The sequence below is a fragment of the Phyllostomus hastatus genome, unplaced genomic scaffold (genome assembly GCF_019186645.2).
Source record: "Phyllostomus hastatus isolate PE091 unplaced genomic scaffold, TTU_PhHast_1.1 phas_contig_17, whole genome shotgun sequence".
Lineage (NCBI taxonomy): Eukaryota > Metazoa > Chordata > Mammalia > Chiroptera > Phyllostomidae > Phyllostomus > Phyllostomus hastatus.
This window is the reverse complement of record NW_025333664.1, coordinates 18,701,495-18,720,761: the sequence shown is the minus strand read 5'-3', so window position 1 is coordinate 18,720,761 and position 19,267 is coordinate 18,701,495. Positions and strand designations below refer to the sequence as shown.

Genomic DNA, 19,267 nt, shown 5'->3' with positions numbered 1-19,267 from the left:
AAGCAAAGCTGAATAAATTTATTTGCCATAGGATTTAACACCTTTAGCCTGCTGATGTTCATCACGACTTCCCCCTGCTTCCCCCAAAAAAGATACTATATATAGTATTCCCCCAATTTAATTGACTGGGAATTGCTTTTTCATGGAATAACCATTCATCATCTCCCAGAACCAGTGTTCTAAGAAACACAGTTTTACAAGCAAAGATAGACAGTGAAAATGAGGGCCAGGTGGGCTGACGATCTGAGGTCACCAAATAAGTTAGGGGCATGAAGCACATGACCCACTCCCCAGCAATCAGAGAAATTCAAGAAGTCAAAGCTTAACATAGTCCCTTTTCCCTACCAAAGGATGTTCTCCTCTCATGCTCTCTGCACCTGTGCCAAAACATGAAGTGGACGCTTGGTCTGTTTCCAGTGCCATGAGCCTAAGTCCTGGACCACTCCTGAGGTCATCCTCAGTTGCCTTTGGCTGCACTGCAACTTGTTGCTCAGAGCCCTGAGCCTCATAAACAGGGGCCAAGGTAGCCAACTTGACTCTGACGGGAAGGGTGCAGCCAACCTACCAGCCCGATGTCTGACCGGCTCTCCCAGAGACGCATCAGGGCCACTCTGGCCACGTCTTCGAACACGGGGTCACCAGTGAGGCTGCTCAGGGTGGCGAATTCCACAATGAAGGTCCCGATCCCTGCCGTACAGGTGACAGGGGTCTCTCCCGGGTTCACGCCATGAAGCAGGTTCACCGTTCCATATGGCATGCCAGTGGGGGTCTGAAAGGCTGAACGATCACAAAATTATGACCCTGGACAGGAGCAGGGAGCTAGGGATGGCTGGATACCGGCCCAAAGCCTGCTGCCTTGGCCAGCACTTCCTCTTTATCTCCTGGGCCATCTACTAGAGACTCGGCCAGAGAAGGACAGATGTCACTGGAGGGCTCTCAGTGGCCATGGAAGCCGGCCCCTGTCAAATGCTGCTCCCCAGGACCCTCGGGCTCTTGCCCACGATGCCGAGGAAAGCAGAGGGCTGCTCTCTAGGATGTCACATGCCACACATGCTCCTGCGGACACAGCAGCTCTACCTTTACCTATTTCACATGTTGCCTTCAGAGGCCAGGCAGGCGACTCAGTGTGAAGCAGGCAGGGTTTGACTGCGGGGAGTGATGGGGCTTGTGGCACCCTGAAGAGCAAGCCCCCTTAGAAGCCACTCGTATGCTTTTAATTTTTTATTTCAGTTTTACTGAGATAAAATTGACATACAGCATAACTTGACTTACATATATTGTGAAATCATTACCACAATCAATTTTGTTACCCTCCATCATCTCATACAGATACAAAAAGAAAAAAGTTTTTTTCCTCGTTGAGAACTTTTAGGATCTACTCTCTTAGCAATTTACAAACACATCATACCACAGTGTTAACTATTGTTGTCCTGTTGTATGTTACACCCCAATTCTTTTTTTTATTTTTTTAGATTTTTATTTATTTTCAGAGAGAGAGGGAGGGAAGGAGAAAGAGAGGGAGAAACACATCAATGTGTGGTTACCTCTCATGCACCCCCTACAGGGGACCTGGTCTGCAACCCAGGCATGTGCCTGACTGGGAATACAACCAGCGACCCTTTGGTTCGCAGGCCCGCACTTAGTCCACTGAGCTATACAGCCAGGGCACACAGCCAGGGCACATCCCCAATTCTTATTTATCTTGTAACTAAAAGTTTGTGTCTTCTGATTCCTCCCATATACTTTTTTAAACCCCATTTTGACCAAATGAAACATATCTGCAGACCTAAACACAGGACCCAGTTTGATATTCCATCTTTAAATAAAGAGCTTAGGGCCTAAATTATTATATTTTTTAAAAATAGACATCAACCACTAAACCGCTGAGATGGTCCAACCTCAGTTCATAGGTAGGAAAAGTTGTGCTTGCAAGGAAGTGACTCAAAGGTCACACAGAGAAAGCCACACAGAGCTGGGATGGGAATGCCTGCCATGTCCCCACTCCCTTCCCCTCTCCCCACAAGCCCAATGCTCTGCCCACCCCTCCCCACTACTTTCCGATTCAAGGCAAGGAATGAGACAGGCAGACATTTCCTCTCCAGGCCAAAAGGTCAAACTACCCACAGCAGCCTGTGCGTCACCAAACTGTGAACAAACTCATCAAAACCTCCAAGGGCTACGAGGTTCAGCAACTTGGCTGTAGATAAGAAGCTTGCTATCTGGCAGGCGTGAGGGGCAAGCAAGGAGAATGAGAGCCACAACCCAGAAGGGCTCAAAGGAGTATTTCCGAAAAGTTAGGCAGTATTCATAAGAGAGGGAATGAACACATTCTATTTCTTGACCTAAACGGTAGATACACTGGTGCTGGCTCCAATATGCACGTTTTAATATGGACATTTCTCAGGACAAAAGTTTCTTAAATGGCACCAAAAGAAGAAGGGAGCAGCCAAGCAGAGTTTCCTCTGGGGATGGATCGCACTGGACATCATGTCTGTAAGGAGACACTCGGGCCGGGAGCCATGAGGGAGACCTGAGCCCAGCTCACTCCCTCTCCTCAGTCCTCCCCCCACCACGACAGGCAAGGACTGTGTGAAAGGGAGAAGTGAGGCGGCCAAGAGGCTGGTGGAAAGCACAGCATGATGTGTCTGGGTGTGAACGGCCCTCGGCCTCCGCCACACCCCGAAGAGAACAGAGTGTCCAGCCGATGCTGTCAAGGCCAGCTGCTGCCACACCAGACAAACAGACTGAGGCTTGGCCTGCAGCCCTGCACTCGGCTTAGCTAAAAACAAGCACCTCTCATTTCGATGACATTTGAGGTTCTCCAAGCACTTTCCCCTTTCTGACCCTGTTCAATGCCTCCCCCAAACCAAATGTTACTAAGCAATGAATGAGTTAACAATGAGATTAAGAAAGAAATCAAAAGATACCTTGAACTAAACGAAAATGAGAAGACGAAACTCAGACTCAATGGGACACAGCAAAAGCAGTCTCAAGGGGAAATTTATAGTATTACAGGCCTATCTCAACAAATAAGACAGACTCCCGGTCAAGATGGAGGCGTAGGTAGACATGCGTTGCCGTCTTGCACAACCATAAGAAGAATTACTATGAATTTCGAAATGAAAAACACCCAGGACTGCCAGAAGACTGAACTGTACGGAAGTCCAACAAACAAGGATTTAAAGAAGCTATATTCATCCAGACAGGTAGGTATGAGGGGTGGAGATGGGGAGCCGGGGCACAGAGGATGTGGTGTGGTGGCGGCGAGCCAGCAGTGGCGAGGTGGCAGCGGCAGCCAGTGGAATGGACAGTCCCACATTCATGTGTGATGGACAAAAGTCAGGAGGGCACCTTGCACGCAAATGACCCCAGGCCCAGTCCAGACCACACAGCCCAAGGTGCCAGCACCAGGAAAAATAAAGCCTCATAACTTCTGGCTGTAAAAACCAGTGGGGGTTGGGGAGGCAGAATAAACTTCTAGTTTCTCAGAAGAGTCCAGAACATTTGCAAACCCACCCACTCTGCCAACCACAACCAGGGCAGCAGCTGAAAAGACACCAGTCACATATGGGAAGTGGGTGAACCAAGTGGAAATAAGGTGAGTGCCAGGCGAGCCCCCAGAAGTCAGCCAGCAGCAGCACTGTCCCCTCTTCAACCCTTCCCCTACTTCCCATGGAACAACAAAGTGGTAAAGCAGGCGGCCTGCCCTGGCAAATGCCCAAGTCTCCGCCCCGTACAACTTAATGGGTGTACTAAGACAGGACGTCAAAGAAGCTCTACCTAGTACGCAGACACAGGGAGGCTGCCAAATGGGGAGACAAAGAAATGTGGCCCAAATGAAGGAACTGAACAGAACCCCAGGAAAAGAACTAGGTGATGTGGGGATAGCCAACCTATCAGACTCAGAGTTTAAAACAGTGGTGATCAGAATGCTCAGAGATCTCAATGAATATGGGAAAAGCATAATGAAAGAAATGAAGGCTACATTATGAGAAATAAAAAAATCCACAGGAAACCAACAGCGAAGGGATGGAAGCTGGGATTCAAATCAACGATTTGGAACATAAGGAAGATATAAACATTCAACCAGAACAAAATGAAGAAACGAGAATTCAAAAAAATGAGGAGAGTTTAAGAAGACTCTGGGATGTCTCCAAAAGGGCAATCATAGGGGTGCCAGAAGGAAAAGCAAGAAACTGAAAACTTATTTGAAAAAATAATGAAGGAAAACTTCCCTAATTTGGCAAAGGAAATAGACATACAAGTCCAGGAGCACAGAGTCCAAAACAAGTTGGACCCAAAGAGGACCACACCAAAACACATCATAATTAAAATGCCAAAGGTTAAAAATAGAGACTTAAAAGCAGCAAGAGAAAGGCAAAGGGTTACCTACAAAGGAGTTCCCATAAGACTATCAGCTGATTTCTTAAAAGAAACTTTGCAGGCAAGAAGGGACTGGCAAGACGTATTCAAAGTCATGAAGGCAAGGACCTATATCCAAGATTACCCTATCCAGCAATGCTATAATTTAGAATGGAAGGGCAGGTAAAGTGCTTCCCAGACGAGATAAAACTAAAGGAGTCCATCATCATCAAGCCCTTATTATATGAAATGTTAAAAGGACCTAAGAAAAAGAAGATTAAAACTATGAACATTGAAATGACAACAAACTCACAATTATCAACAACTGAACCTAAAAAGCAAAAACAAAAACTAAGCAAACAACTAGAACAGGAACAGAACCATAGATATGGAGATCATTTGGAGGGTTATCAGCTCCGGGCGGGGGCGGGGGGGGGGAGGTAAGGGAGAGAATGAGCAAAATGTGTAGGGATTTAGAAGCATAACTGGGTAGGTACAAAATAGACAGGGAGAGAGGAAATGGAGAAGCCGAAACACTTACATGCATGGCCCATGGACATGAACTAAGGGTGAGGGTCACTGAAGGGAACATGGGTACCAGGCAGAGGGGGAAAAATGCAGAAAAGTTAGGACAACTGTAATAGCATAATCAATAAAATATACTTAAAAAAAAAGAAGTACAAATAGGTAGTTCCAGAATAGCCACAGGGATATAAAGTACAGTATAGGAAAGGGAGTAGCCAAAGAATTTATATGCATGACCCATGGACATAACAAATGTGTGGGGACTGCCTGAGGGAATGGGGGGGTGGTGCTTGGTGGAGGGGGACAAGGGGAGAAAAATCAGGACAACTATAACTGTATAATCAATAAAATATAATTTAAAATATATTCTAAAACTAAAACAAAATTGAAACTTGGTTCAGTTACTGGAAAGTAACTGAAATATGTTTGATTCACATACAGAACTGGGGTATGTGAATTTACTTTTTCAACTGTACATTTTATAAAATCTAAATAAACATTCAAAGAATATAAAATACTAAATAAATAAATAAATAAACATTCACTATTTCTGATGAAAATCTAACATCCAAATCAGGATGTGCTGTAAATGTAACTTACATACCACAATTTAAAGACCTAGTATAAAAAAAATCCCATTAACAATTTTTATACTGATTAAATGTTAAAATAACAACATTTTGAAATATCTTGGATTGAATAAATTATTAAAATTTAACAAAAAGGAAAACAAGAAAAACCTCAAATAAATAATCTAGCTTTACACACTTAAAGGAACTTGAAAAAGAAAACAAACAAAGCCCAAAATGAATTGAAGAAAGATAATAAATGAAATACAGTGAACAAAACAATATAGAAGATCAATGAAACCAAGAGCTGGTTCTTTGAAAAGAGAACAAGACTGATGAACCTTTAATGAGACTCATCAACAAAAAAAGAGAGAGGGCCCAAATACATAAAATCAGAAGTGAAAGAGGAAAAGTAACAACTGACACCAAAGAAACACAAAGGATTGTAAGAAAATATTATGAACAACTATATGCCAATAAGTTGGATAATCTGGACAAAATGGATAAATTCCTAGAAACATACAATCTGTCAAAACTGAATCAGGAAGAATCAGAAATCTGAATAGACAGATTACAACCAATGAAATTGAAGCAGTAATAAAAAACCTCCCAACAAACAAAAATCCTGGACCGGATGGCTTCACAAGTAAATTTTACCAAACATTCAAATAAGAACTAACACCTATCCTTCTCAAACTATTGCAAAAAATTCAAGAGGAGGGAAGACTCCCAGGCTCATTTAATAAGGTCAGTATTATCCTAATTCCAAAACCAGATAAAGACACTACAAAGAAGGAAATTACAGGCCAATATCCCTGATGAACATAGATGCTAAAATCCTCAACAAAATATTAGCAAACCAGATCCAGTAATACATTAAAAAGGTCATACACCATGATCAAGTGGGATTTATTCTGGGGATGCAAGGCTGGTACAATATCCACAAATCAATAAGCACAATATACCACATAAACAAAACGAAGGATAAAAACCATACATCAATATCAGTGGATACAGAAAAAGCACTTGATAAAATATAGCACCCATGTATGATAAAAACTCTAAGCAAAGTGGGAATATAGGAAACACACCTCAATGTAATAAAGGCCATATATGACAAACCCACAAACAACATCATACTTAATGGGAAAAAACTAAAAGTATTTCTCTTAAGGTCAGGAACAAGACAGAGATGTTCACTTTTACCAATATAGTAGTAGAAGTCCTAGCCACAGCAATCAGACAAGAAGAAGAAATAAAAGGCATCCAAATTGGAAAGGAAAAAGTATTATTTGCAGATGACATGATACTGTATATAGAGAATCCTAAAGATCCCACCAAAAACCACTAGAACTGATAAATGACTTCAGTAAAGTAGCAGGATACAACATAAATATCCAGAAATCAGTTGCATTTTTACACACTAATAATGAACTATCAGAAAAGAAAACTAAGAAAACAATCTCACTTACAATTGCATCAAAAATATACCTAGGAATAAATTTAACTAAGGATGTAAAAGACCTGTACTCAGAAAATTATAAGACACAGAAGAAAGAAACTAAAGAAGGTACAAATAAGTGGAAGCATATACCATGTTCATGGATAAGAAGAATTAACATCATTAAAATGTTCATGCACCCTGGCTGGTGTGGCTCAGTGGATTGGGCATGGGTGAACCAAAGGGTTGCCGGTTCGATTCCCAATCAGGGCACATGCCTGAATTTCGGGCCAGGTCCCCAGTAGGGGGTGTGTGAGAGGCAATTACACATTGATGTTTTTCTCCTTCTCTTTCTCCCTCCCTTACCCTCTCTCTAAAAATAAATGAATAAATTTTTTTTAAAAATGTTCATGCTACCCAAAGCAATCATAGATTCCATGAAATTCGCATCAAGATACCAATGGTGTATTTCACTGAACTAGAACAAATATTCCAAAAATTTATGTGAAACCACAAAAGACCCTCAAGACAGCAATCTTGAGAAAGAATAAAGCTGGAGGAATCATGCTACCTGATATCAAACTATATACTATAAGCCACAGTGATCAAAACAGCATAAAACAGATATATAGATCAATGGAACAGAATAGAAAGCCCAGAAATCAACCCACACCTTTATGGTGTATTAATATTTGACAAAAAAGGCAAGAACATACAACAGGGTAAAGATAGTCTAATGAATAAATGGTGGTGGAAAAAATGGACACATACGTGCAGAAAAATCAGACTAGACCACTTTCTTATACCACACACAAGAATAAACTCAAAATGGATTAAAGGCTTCAAGGTTAGGCTCAAAACCATAAAAATCCTAGAAGAAAACATAGGCAGTAACATCTCAGACATTTCTCATAGAATTATTTTTTCTGATATATCTCTGGGCAAGGGAAACAAAAGAAAGAAAAACAAACAAATGGGACTATATCAAACTAAAAAGTTTTCTGCACAGCCAAAAAAAAAAATTAACAAAATGAAAAGACAGCGCATTGAATGGAAAAACATATTTGCCAATGATACATCTGATAAGGGTTCAACATCCAGTATTGCCACCCTCATTTCCAGCAAGGGAAGCAGGACCTACTGAACTTCCTCTCCCTCCATCGCAGTGTGGGTCTTACCTGGGAGGAGTTTTCGGGCTGCCTCCTCAGCCAGCCTCAGGAGAGGTCCAGAGCAGGGCCATCCGGCCTCCACTTCCACCCCAGCCTTCTTTGACAGCAGGTGAGCAGACAGAAGTCCTCCTACCACTGCAGATGGAACAAAAAGCAAGTGTCAGAAACCCAGGGACCAGTGTTTCCCCTGTGCAAACTAAAACTAAACACTCTCACTGGTGGCTCACTGGGAAGGGGCTAGAGCCATCTAGTGAGAAGAATCCCTTAATTCCCCATATTCAAATAGTGTTAAGTTTACAAACTTGTGTTCTCTCGGTGGGTCACAAAAACAATGGCTATCTTTTTTTGTTTGTTTTTAAGTCCCTACTGTCTACCAAACACTAAGCACTATTGTCTCCTGTTTAGATGAAGATACTGAGGTTCAGAGAAGCAAAGGGACTTTCCCTGGGTATCCTGGTAGGTGGTAGAGCCAGGTCTGTCTGCCTCCACTTGGTCACTCCACCTCCCAACCCCTACCAAGACCTGGAGTGGGGAGAACGGTGGGCAGAGTAGTTTTTACCTTCACTTTATCAATTTATCACATAATATTCAGGACTTATAAACAAAGGTTCTGTATCTGGAAATATGGCTAAATAGATACCATACAGACCCTCTCACTGACCAAAGATGGTGACCTTAAGCTGCAGTCTGTCCCCTCCTCTGGCAGAGTGGAAATAAGAAACAAAGACAAGAACTACCCAAAGCAGGGAGTGTCATAAAAGACCCCCATGCATAATGATGGCATATGAAAGAAGTACATGCTGTATAAGAACAAATTAGAAATAAGCCTGACACACCTTCCATAGGGTACAGTAAGGAAAACATTTCATTCCTCAAATCTTGATGCCAAATAAAGGGGAAAAAAAATCTCCCCTAAGAATTAGTAACTACAGTCGGTACTCGCTAAGTTTATTCACTAAGCCTGAATTCACACCAACTGGGTTGTCTAGAAAACTTTAAAAATTTAGCAAAAAGTGGTTTTTGGAAGATAGTACCTCCAGCCACATGGCAGAAGTGAAGAAAAACTGTATCAGGAAGAACCCACCGTCAACCCAGGCCTCAAAGAATCCCACAGGTGCAGGGGGAGGTCTAGGGAATGAGTATACATTTAAAACTACATAAATCACAAAACATACAAAGGAAGAAACAAAGCATTATGAGTAAGAGCCAGCAGAAATGACACTAGAACAAGACTTAACAACACTTCAGATACTGCAATTACCAGACACATGATACAAAATTATTACATGTGATACAGAGGGGGGCAAAAGTAGGGTTACAGTTGTGAGTACGCAAAACAGACTTTATTCTTGTATTATTAGCTATTAATTATTGTATTATTTTCTATACAAATAGCTGCAAACCTACTTTTGCCACGCTCTTTATATTTAAAGAGATAAAAGAAAGTTTGGAACATATGAGCAAGTAGCTAGAAATTATAAAAATGACCAAGCCTACTTATAAAAGAACTAAATAGAATTTCTAAAAGTAAAAAAATATATAACTGACATTTAAAATTACAGATAGGCTTAACAGCAGATAGGATATATCTGAAGAATTAGTGCACTTGAACACAGAACTCACAAAAATTATCCGAAATGCAACCAAGAGATAAGATGACTTGTAACAAACACAGAAGGGACTTGGGGCAAAAAGGTATAATACATATCTGGCTGGAGTTCTAAAAGGGGAAGAGGGAGGAAATGGGGGAAAGGCAGCACTTGAGGAGAAAATAGTTACAAACTTTTTAAAACTCCTGAATGACACCAGTTCTCAGATCCAGGAACCCCAAGCGAGATAATAAAAAGAAACATTTATACATCTCACAGTAAAACTGCAGAACGCCGAAGGAAGAAAAAAGATCTCACAGCAGTCAGAGCCCGTGTAAGAACAACTGCTAAAGCCCAGTGATGAGCACATCTGGTTCATTATACTATTTCCTCTACTTTTACGTGTATTTGAAAACTCCCATAACAAAAAATTGTTTAAAAGAGGGAGTTGCCAAGGTAAATACAACTGATTATCTACAAAGACATAAATTAGATTGGCAGATTACTTAACAATGACAATGAAACCAGAAGACAACAGAAAAATTTCTTCAATGTGCTAGCAGAGAATAACTCAATCTGGAACCATTCGCCCTACAAAAACATGACCCCCCAAAGGCGAAACAAATGCAGCGAGATAGACATTTTTATACAAATGAAAGCTGAGCAAGTTTGCCAAGAACACACCTGGATGAAAGGCTGTTCTCAAAGAAGTACTTCGGATAGAAGGAAAGGGGTCACAGAGGTAAGGTCTCAGACCCTACAGAACAGACGGTCAGAAAAGTGCTAAACAGATACATCACCTGTATGGGACGTCTAAACGTCACCTGTATGGGACAACAGTAATGAAGGGAGGGCTTCAAAGAATTTCCACAGCCTATGGGTCAGGACACCCTCAGAGTCAGGTTCTGTACTATTCAGGAGGAGAATGAAGATCTTCATTAACTTTACGTTTTGTTATGTTTGTTAAATGTTCTAGGAAAACTATTTAAAAACCTAGATATTATGCATAATATCTAAATTAATAAAAGGAAAATAAAATGAGGGGGGAATCAGTCTAAAGAAGGCACAAAAGAGGAGAGAGAAAAAGAACAGAGATAATGGGGCAAATAGCACAAAAAAGAATCACAGAAATGAATGTAAACATGCCAGTAATTATTGTAAATGTAAATGGATTAAACATTTCAGTTAAGAGATTGTCAGAATAGATAAACAAAATATGCAACTTACAAAAGACATAGAGAATCATAAAAATACAGAAAGACTGAAAGTAAACGGGTAGGAAAATGTATATGGGGCAAATGCCAACCAAAAGAAAGCTGGTATAATTGCATTCACATCTGAGACAAAGGGGTACAAACAGCCGTATTTCCAGGTGACAGACTGGGCTCAGAAGCTGTGGGACACAGAGAGGAGTGTGACCTCACACTCGGGTCTGATCCCTGAATTGGGGTGGTATACCACGCTGTCTCTCTGCAGCATCATCTTTTAAAAGGTTGTATTTATCACATTTCTATAAAATACAAATAAAGATAAGCAAAATAAGGGGGGAGAACGTAACTCTGCCATCCGGAGGTGCAGCTGTTGAACCACTGGCGGTCCACAGGCTCACTGAAAATAAGGGCTGGGCTAGCTCTGTAAGAGTCATTGGAAATTGGCTAAAAATATTGACTCTAGGGCCCAACCCAGAGGTCACAGTTTGTTGGTTTAAGGAGGAGCCAAGACAGGTGAACTTTTTAAAAGGTCACAGGTGGTGCTGATGGATCCCCAGGTTTGGGAGCTTAGTACTCGAGACTTGCACTGTGTAACACGGCCGTCATTAACCACATGTCACTACTGAAATTTAAATTCATTAAAATTAAATGATGTTACAGATTCAGTTCTTCTTCAGCGCAGCAGACACATTTCAAATATTCAATAGCCACATGTGGCTCATGGCTACCATACCAGACAACATAGCTATGAAACTTCCATCATTGCAGAAAGTTCTAATGGGTAGCGCTTCCTGTACGATAAACTCCAAGGCGAGGAGGATCACCTCTTTCTCATTAATGGCTGTGTGCTGAGCACCAAATATATGTCAAATATGTGAGTAATTCTGGCATGTTTCTTTCCCATCTTTTCCATCCCTGCTCATGTCTGAAACCAGTGAGGGATCCTGAGATCTTCCCTCTCTACCCTCCAGGAGGGAAGGAGAGCTGACATCACTGGTTTGGGCTGAGTGCCTTGGCAGGGTCAGCCCTTAAGAGCCAATTTACCACGTCCTGGTTTATACAGAGGCAAAAACTCCACGCTCTCTTTTCCAAAGGCCATAGAAGGCAACCCTTACCTCGGATGTTGGTCTCAAACACAGAGGCGTTCACATCGATATCAAAGTCCAAGTTGTCCTGGAGCACTTCAACTACTCTTTGGAATTCTGAGACATTCCCCAAAATCTGGGAGGGAAGAGACACATGACAGTGAGGCCATCTCAGTCTTGAAGGCATCGAAAATGTTGGATTGAATCCCACACTGGTGTAGCCCTCACTTATTCAACTTAAGACCTGCAGTTTCTGTTCTAGGACTGGTGACAGGTGAAGAAAACAATGAGAACTGAAATTCATACAGACCTAAGATCAAGAGACTGGTTAGAAAAATTCTTGGGTACCAATTCAAGAGTATTCATATAAATAATATAAACCTGTACAAAAACAATACAGACTGCATACCACATTAAAGAATTCTTAGTTTGCTACTTACAATAATTATGTTGTTTTTAACCTCTTTACATTCATCCTTGTGGAAAATACTGTGGGTCTGTTGGCCCACCACTGACTCCCAATCTTCTGTACCCCTGTAGCCTCCCAACATAGAAGCCAGAAGCCTACTTTGCTGCTAGAGGTGATTGTGTTACCCAGTCCATTCTGAGCCTTGAGAAGTCTACTGGGGGCACGTCTGGGAAAGCTTCTTTTTCCCCAGCAAAAAAGGGCAGACACAGCTAGTGTGGCTTTTACTATTCTTGTCTTTCTGCCTTGAAAACAGACTAGATTTCTGGCGCTGTGGCAGCCATCTTAGACCACGAGGTACAAAGCATGAGAATGAAAGTCAACACACTAATGGTAGAATGGAAAGATACAAAGAGCCTGGGTCTCTGATGGCACAGTTGACCCAATGTTAGACATTACCTCCAAACTATTTATTACTTGAGAAAAATTAAACCCTCTCTGTTTAAACCATCACCCAATGCAATCCTGATACCTTTTCTTCTGATAAGAGCATCTCAATTTCCCCTTGAGGAATCACCCTTCTTCCACAGTTACTCTTATAGTTTGGGAAAGGCTGCCTCAATCCCCTCAGCTGCACAAATAGGCACTTGACCTGAACCAGATAATGTACTTACTGCATCTTGGCCAAGTGATTGGTTCAAGAATAAACATGTGACCCAAGCCAAATCAATGAGACTTAGTTCCTGCAATTAATGCAAAAGGACCTATCCTTTCCCCCACACACATTACTAAATGAGCGCAATGTAAGTCTGGACCTACTGTTGGCTACCCTGCCAACATAAAGAGAGCCTGAGAACAAAGCCAATGAAGAAGGCAGAGATAAGAGATGGAGAAACAGATTCCTGAAGACACTGTTTTCATGTCAAGATCCAGCTGGGTCTGAAGCCAGCCATTACCTGGACTTTTGTTATTTGACTCAGTAAATTTCCTTCTTGTCTAACCAGTTGGAATTGCATCTCTGTCACTTGCAACCCAAACAATCCTTATCTCAGTGTTCAAGGCCCTCTATGATTTGAACCAAGCGACCTTTCTGACCAAGTCTCTCATGATTCATCTTCATCTAGCCTATCTTCATCCACACAGGAAAACTCTACCCAACTCCCCAGTTTCTTGCCTTCAGACATGCTGTTTCCTCTGCCAGAAACCACTCCCAGCTACGTCCTCCTATTTCCAAATCCTACTTATCTTTGGTAGTCTAAATATCACCTGCTCTAGGAAACCTTTGATTTTTCCAGCTGAAATTAACCTCTTCTTCCTTTAAAAGACTCCAGGAAGTTCATCCACACAATTCTTAGGGGATCTATTTCTTTCCTCATTAAGAGAATCTTTGGACAGAAGCCTCACTCATTCCTGCATTCTCCCAGAGTGCCGCACGTGGCTCATGAAGGGATTACACAAGGAGTGTTTGTTGAATGGTTACATGAGTCTTTCTCCACGTTGAAGCTAGTGATCTGCTCAAAACAGAAATTTCATCATTTCCTGCCCTCTACTTAAGAGAGTTCAGTGGCTTTCCATTTTTTCAAATTAAAGTTCAAAATCCTTACCATAACAAACATCATCTGGCCTCCATCAATCCCCCCCAGTCCCATCTGCTTCTCCCTTTTCCTTCCCCACATCCCGTACATACTGGCCTTCCTTTAATTCACTCCACTTGCCATAGTCTCGCGTGCCATAAGGCCTTTGCGCATGCCGTTTCCTCTGCCTGGAACACTCTTTCCTCCCTCACTTTCCTAGTCAACATTTGCCTCTCCTTCAGATACCAATTTAAGTGTCATTTCATTACCTTGAGGAAGTCCTCTGTGTCCTCCTCAGTGTAGCTCAACTTATTCTAGTTATAACCACTGAAAGAACTATGTTCCTTTCCCACAGTGCACTCACCTCGACTTGTAATTACACATTCCTTTATCTCTCTTACTAAAATCATAAACTTCAGGAAAGCAGGGAATGTCTGTTGAAACTCACTGCTGTAACTCCAGAGCGTCGTACTATGCTTGGCATACAGTTAGCCTTGAATAAAATATTTGATGAATGAGCCCTGGCTGGTGTGGCTCAGTGGATTGAGTGCTAGCCTGTGAACCAAAAGGTTGCCAGTTCAATACCCAGTCAGGGTACATGCCTGGGCTGCAGGCCAGGTCCCAAGTTGGGGGCAGAGGCAACCAATGGATGTTTCTCTCCTCTTTCTCCCTTCCCCTTTCTCTAAAAGTAAACAAATAAAATCTTTAAAAAATATATTTGATGAATGGGCAAATACATACAAATTAGCATGAAGGATAAAAAAGCTAATTTATATCTACAAGGTGATCACCATCATGTAAATACTATTAGTATATAAAAATGAGAAGGGTTGACAAGAACCAGCAATAGTGAAATCGAGGGAAGAGATTACATCCTCTCTTGTGGCTTCTTCAAGGCCATTTCATAGCTATGTACACTAGGCAAGTCATCTTATCTCTCTAAGCATTAGATGTCACAGTGGTTAAGATGGGGTTGTTGGAAGGATTCAACAAAATAATACATGTAAAGTGCTGAGCACATACACGACACACTAATTACTGCTTTGTTTTTATCACTGAACTTTCCCATTAGAATGCAAGCCCCTGCAAACAAGGAGGGCATCAAAGTCTCTGGGTCCCTCACTCTGACTAGAGTTCTACAAGCTATCCTTGTTCTGTGTTCATAACAGGTCTTCTACACAGAGTTGCTGAATAACTGAACCTGAATAAGTTTGGGGTTCTTCGTGAATTTCCTCTATCTAGCTGGGCAATGAGAACCTGAAGCTTCAGAATCATGAGATGAAAATAAAAGACCTAGGTGAAGAATTCATTTTTCACCAACAGTCAAGCTGCCAAGAAAAGGAACAGATAAGACACTTACCAGCAAGGTGTCCAGAGCATCAATTAGAGTCAGAGAAAAACTGTAAAAGAATAGAAATCCCAGCTGCTTAGTAAGAAAATCAAACCACATATTAAGTCTGCCCCAGATCAGTACCCAACAAACGAATACATGAGGCACAGCAATACCTCTGCCTATCCCACTGCCAGTCACAACAGAGAAGCCATATTGAAAATTTCCAGGAACCTCTGACCCATTTAATGCACCTGGGATAGTGGACTGATTAAGTTCAACTGTATCACCTGGCATTCTTCTCCGCCATCGGGAGGCAGTATGAGATTGCATCTAAGGATCAAGGCTTTTCCACATCTAGAGACTTATCTCACAGTGCACAGAACTATATGCTTGAGAGTGCTCATAGTAGTATTGTTTAGAACAGCAAAAAGCTAGAAATAACCCAAATGTACATCAATTGAAAAGTGATTAATTGTAGTACATTCAAACAATGCACAGTTATGAAGTTGTCAAAGACTTTTATTGAGTTCTTAAAAAATGACTTCTGTCAGCTAATGTTAAGACACTCAAATTATATTGTTAAGTGAAAAAGACAAGGGACAGAATAGGCAGTGTAGTATGTTTCTATCTGCATTTTCAAAAAGAGACAGACAGAAAGCAGGTTAGTGGTTGTTTGGGCGGGTGGTGGTGGAGGAATTAATTATAAAGGGGCACAAGGGAACTTTTTAGGGTGTTCTATATACTCTTGACTGTGATATCAGAACATCAGAAAAGTTCTATCTGTTGATAATGGTTACTATACACTTAAAATGGGTTACTATACACTGAAAATGGGTGTATTTTATTATATGTAAGTTATGCTTTTAACTTTAAAAGGTGACAACATAATGGTATTAACCAAAACTATTTCTAAAAGACACAAGAAAGTGCACAGTGGTCCGAGTATTAGGGAACGGGAGGTATTTACTTTACTTATGTGATCTTAAACTGCTTGAATTTGCCATTTGCTTCTATTACTTCTTTCAACTAAAAACAAAAAACAAAACCAGCAGCACAAATTTTGTTGAGTTTACTTAACTTGTCCAGTCCTTAGCATACTCATTTGTAAAACAGAGATAACAGCACTTAAATAACTCCTAGGAGTGTTAAGAGAAGTAAATGAGATGATACAGGTAAAATGCTTCGCACAGTGTTTAATCAGTGTCAGCTTCAGTTGAATGCAATGATTTCTTCACTCAGCAAGGAACAAGACAGAGAATTCCACCACTCACAGATTTTTATTCCAGTGCAAGAAAGACAAACTAGTGGACAAGTGAAAATGATAGTATCAGAGAGGGAGAAGTTCTAAGAAGAAAAACACTGTGATTTGTGAGAGTGACCTGCCTGGCAGGGGTGGGTGGTTAGGGAAGCTGAGGCTGAGGTGACATTTGGGGCTGAGATCTCCAGAAGCAGTCAGTGATGCAAGGATCATGGGGGGGGGGGGGGACACGTGTGTTTCAGTTTCGTTAACAACATAGACTCTGATATTTCATGTTTGGGAGAGTTACATCCCCTTCTGGGCTTGTTTCTCCACTTATAAACTGAAGGGATTGGGTCTTTTCACTTCCTGAAGACTTTCCATCATATTCTACAATTCGGGAGATTTGCCCAAGTCCCCACAGCTGTGCCTCCTGGTTGGAGCCCAGAGGTTCAGCCCACCACTTCGAGATCCAAACATCCAGGGGGCTGGGGGGATCCGAGTGGTGCTGGCCTGAATTGGGGGGAACGGGGCCTCACCCTGGTGAGGGAGGAACTTTTCCCGATCCGGTAACTAACCCAAGAAGCCAGCAGCCCCAGAAGGCCCACCCACCTAGGAGCGGAAGGCCAGACCCCGGCCTGCCCCTCGTTCCTCCGCTCGCACTACCTGCCCCAGGTGTCGTGCCCGTCACAGGTGAGAGGTCGCAGCTCGTCGTAGGGAAATGCATTCTCCAGGTAGCTGTCGTAGGCGTGGTAGAACATGGCCTTGACTCGCTGCCTGGTGCGGGGTACGAGAAATAAGGCAGGGGGACAGAAAATGAAATCAGGCAGGGGGAAGAACAAGAAATAGGCGGAAAGTGGATATCACCCCCTGATTCTGCCAGGAGTCCGAGCAAGTGAGGGTAGGGGTCCTGGGGTGGAGCTAAAGGGAAAGGACCCGGTCTGCGCTTTCCATTCCCCAAATATGCCAGGGCGGGGAGCCAGACCCCTTCACCTGTAGTGGGCGGGGTCGGGCGCGGTGCCTTCGGGGCCCGGCGCACCATGGTGTAGGGGCAGTAGCAGGCACAGGAGGCCGAGCGGCACGAGCAGCCGGAAAGGCATAGAGTTCGTGTCTGTCAGCACTGCCGCTGCCGCAGCAGCTACCGCCAGCCGTTCATCCTGAGAGCCAGGAGGCTCTTCCGGGCACCCGCGTCACTGCGCCTGCGCGCTGATGAGTCCGTCACTCACTTCCGAACTACAGGACCCAGAATGGAACCGGTGGCGAATCCCGGGCACAGAGCATCTTGGGATACATAGTCTGGAGCGGAGGTCCACGTGTCTTAAAGACAGTGACGAGTACAGCTGGTATAAGTAATTAATGTCTTAGTAACAGCATTGATTGAGCAGTTGTGTATTAAAACTGTATGGCGTACTTGAATACATTTTTTAAAACCACTTTGTTAAGGGTGAAAGTAGGGACTAAATATTTGACTAGTGGAAATATTTATATATAAAGATGGATGAAGAATGTTCACCCTTTACTATTATCAGGCATACTGAGTTCCCCAAACCAGTTCCCTGCTGATTAAGGTATAACTTACTAGCATTTATTTGTCCAAAGCTGCCACTCTCGAGATTTCCAGAAATCCTGTCAGTTCTAGAAATTCATGAATTCTTGACCTTCCTATCCTCTCATTTGGGATGTGGTTACATCCTCCGGGTCTCTTCAGTCTCCATCCTAGTACAGAGCTTCCCTGTCCTAATCCCCTGGCCCACACCAGTGGCTGTAGCCCTGTAGAATATCCCAGGTGAGAATGAAAACCCTGGGACACTGTAGCTTTAAAAAGGTTTGGAGCACATTTGTCCATTTTCCTTCTTGCAAGTTCCAAGAGTTTGGTCAGCATTTTAGGCCACAGCGACACCCACAACTTTGGGCAGTGTGATATACAATAAAATCAAGCCTGGATTTGAAATGAGACCTGGACTTCAATTCCAACTTCAAGTCCACTTAAAGCTTCTAAATATGACCCTGGAAATTGCCCCTCCTCCAGACTCAGCTTCCTCATTTATAAAATGAAGAGTCTGAACAAATGGACCTCTGAGATCGTTTAACTCTAGCTTTCTATGATGCAAGTGTAATAGGCAGTTAGGCATGAACAGAGTAGGAGCAGATACTCCAGGTACAAAGTGTCACCTGACAGAGAGCCCCGGGTGCCTAGCAACCTCAAAACTACAAGCCCTTGCATGTCCACTCCCTTAAACATTAAGCCCTGGAAAAGATATCTAGGCCTCAGCTGAGTTTCTGCTCCAGGCCCCCAAAAGTAGCAAAACCAGGCACAATGGTGGACCTCCAGACCAGCTTCAATGACTAATGACCCCTTGGTGCCCACCAATTAGTGGAGACTGTGGCCCTGAGGGGCCCAATGGAGTAAGCTGATGAATATTCTATTGAGAATATCGATGAGAATATGATGAATATTGATGAAATCCTTCCCTGAGAACTCCCGATAAAACCCCCCAGAAGAAGGACCCTTCACAGCTGCCTCCAGGGACCATGCTCTGCTTTTCCCCAGCCCCTTCTTTTCCAGGGACCCATTCTCATTTTCTCTCTCTCTCTCTCACTCCTCTCTCTCTCTCTCTCTAATTCCTCCACCTTAGTTCACTGGAATCTTTCCCCCTCTTCTTCCTCAAGGCATGTTTTCTTTGTTCTTTGTCTCTCTCTTCCTTCTAAGCTCCAAGGGCCCTTCTTTTGCCTCTGTAACTTCTTATCTGAGCCCATTTTTTCTAC

At 42.6% G+C, this 19,267-nt stretch overlaps 1 protein-coding gene across 1 annotated transcript in view; it reads right to left on the bottom strand.

Moving 5' to 3' along the window:
- EDEM2 (ER degradation enhancing alpha-mannosidase like protein 2) overlaps positions 1 to 17,685 on the bottom strand; it is a 29,853-nt gene extending 12,168 nt beyond the window's left edge. Inside the window, exons 1-6 of the mRNA XM_045833651.1 lie at positions 17,495 to 17,685; positions 17,168 to 17,278; positions 15,292 to 15,331; positions 11,982 to 12,087; positions 8,076 to 8,201; positions 566 to 777 (exon numbers count right to left, since the gene is read on the bottom strand). Coding sequence (XP_045689607.1) covers positions 566 to 777; positions 8,076 to 8,201; positions 11,982 to 12,087; positions 15,292 to 15,331; positions 17,168 to 17,278; positions 17,495 to 17,601 — 702 coding nt within the window. The 5' untranslated portion in view covers positions 17,602 to 17,685. The remainder of the gene's footprint in view (positions 1 to 565; positions 778 to 8,075; positions 8,202 to 11,981; positions 12,088 to 15,291; positions 15,332 to 17,167; positions 17,279 to 17,494) is intronic.
- Positions 17,686 to 19,267: the final 1,582 nt, after the last annotated feature.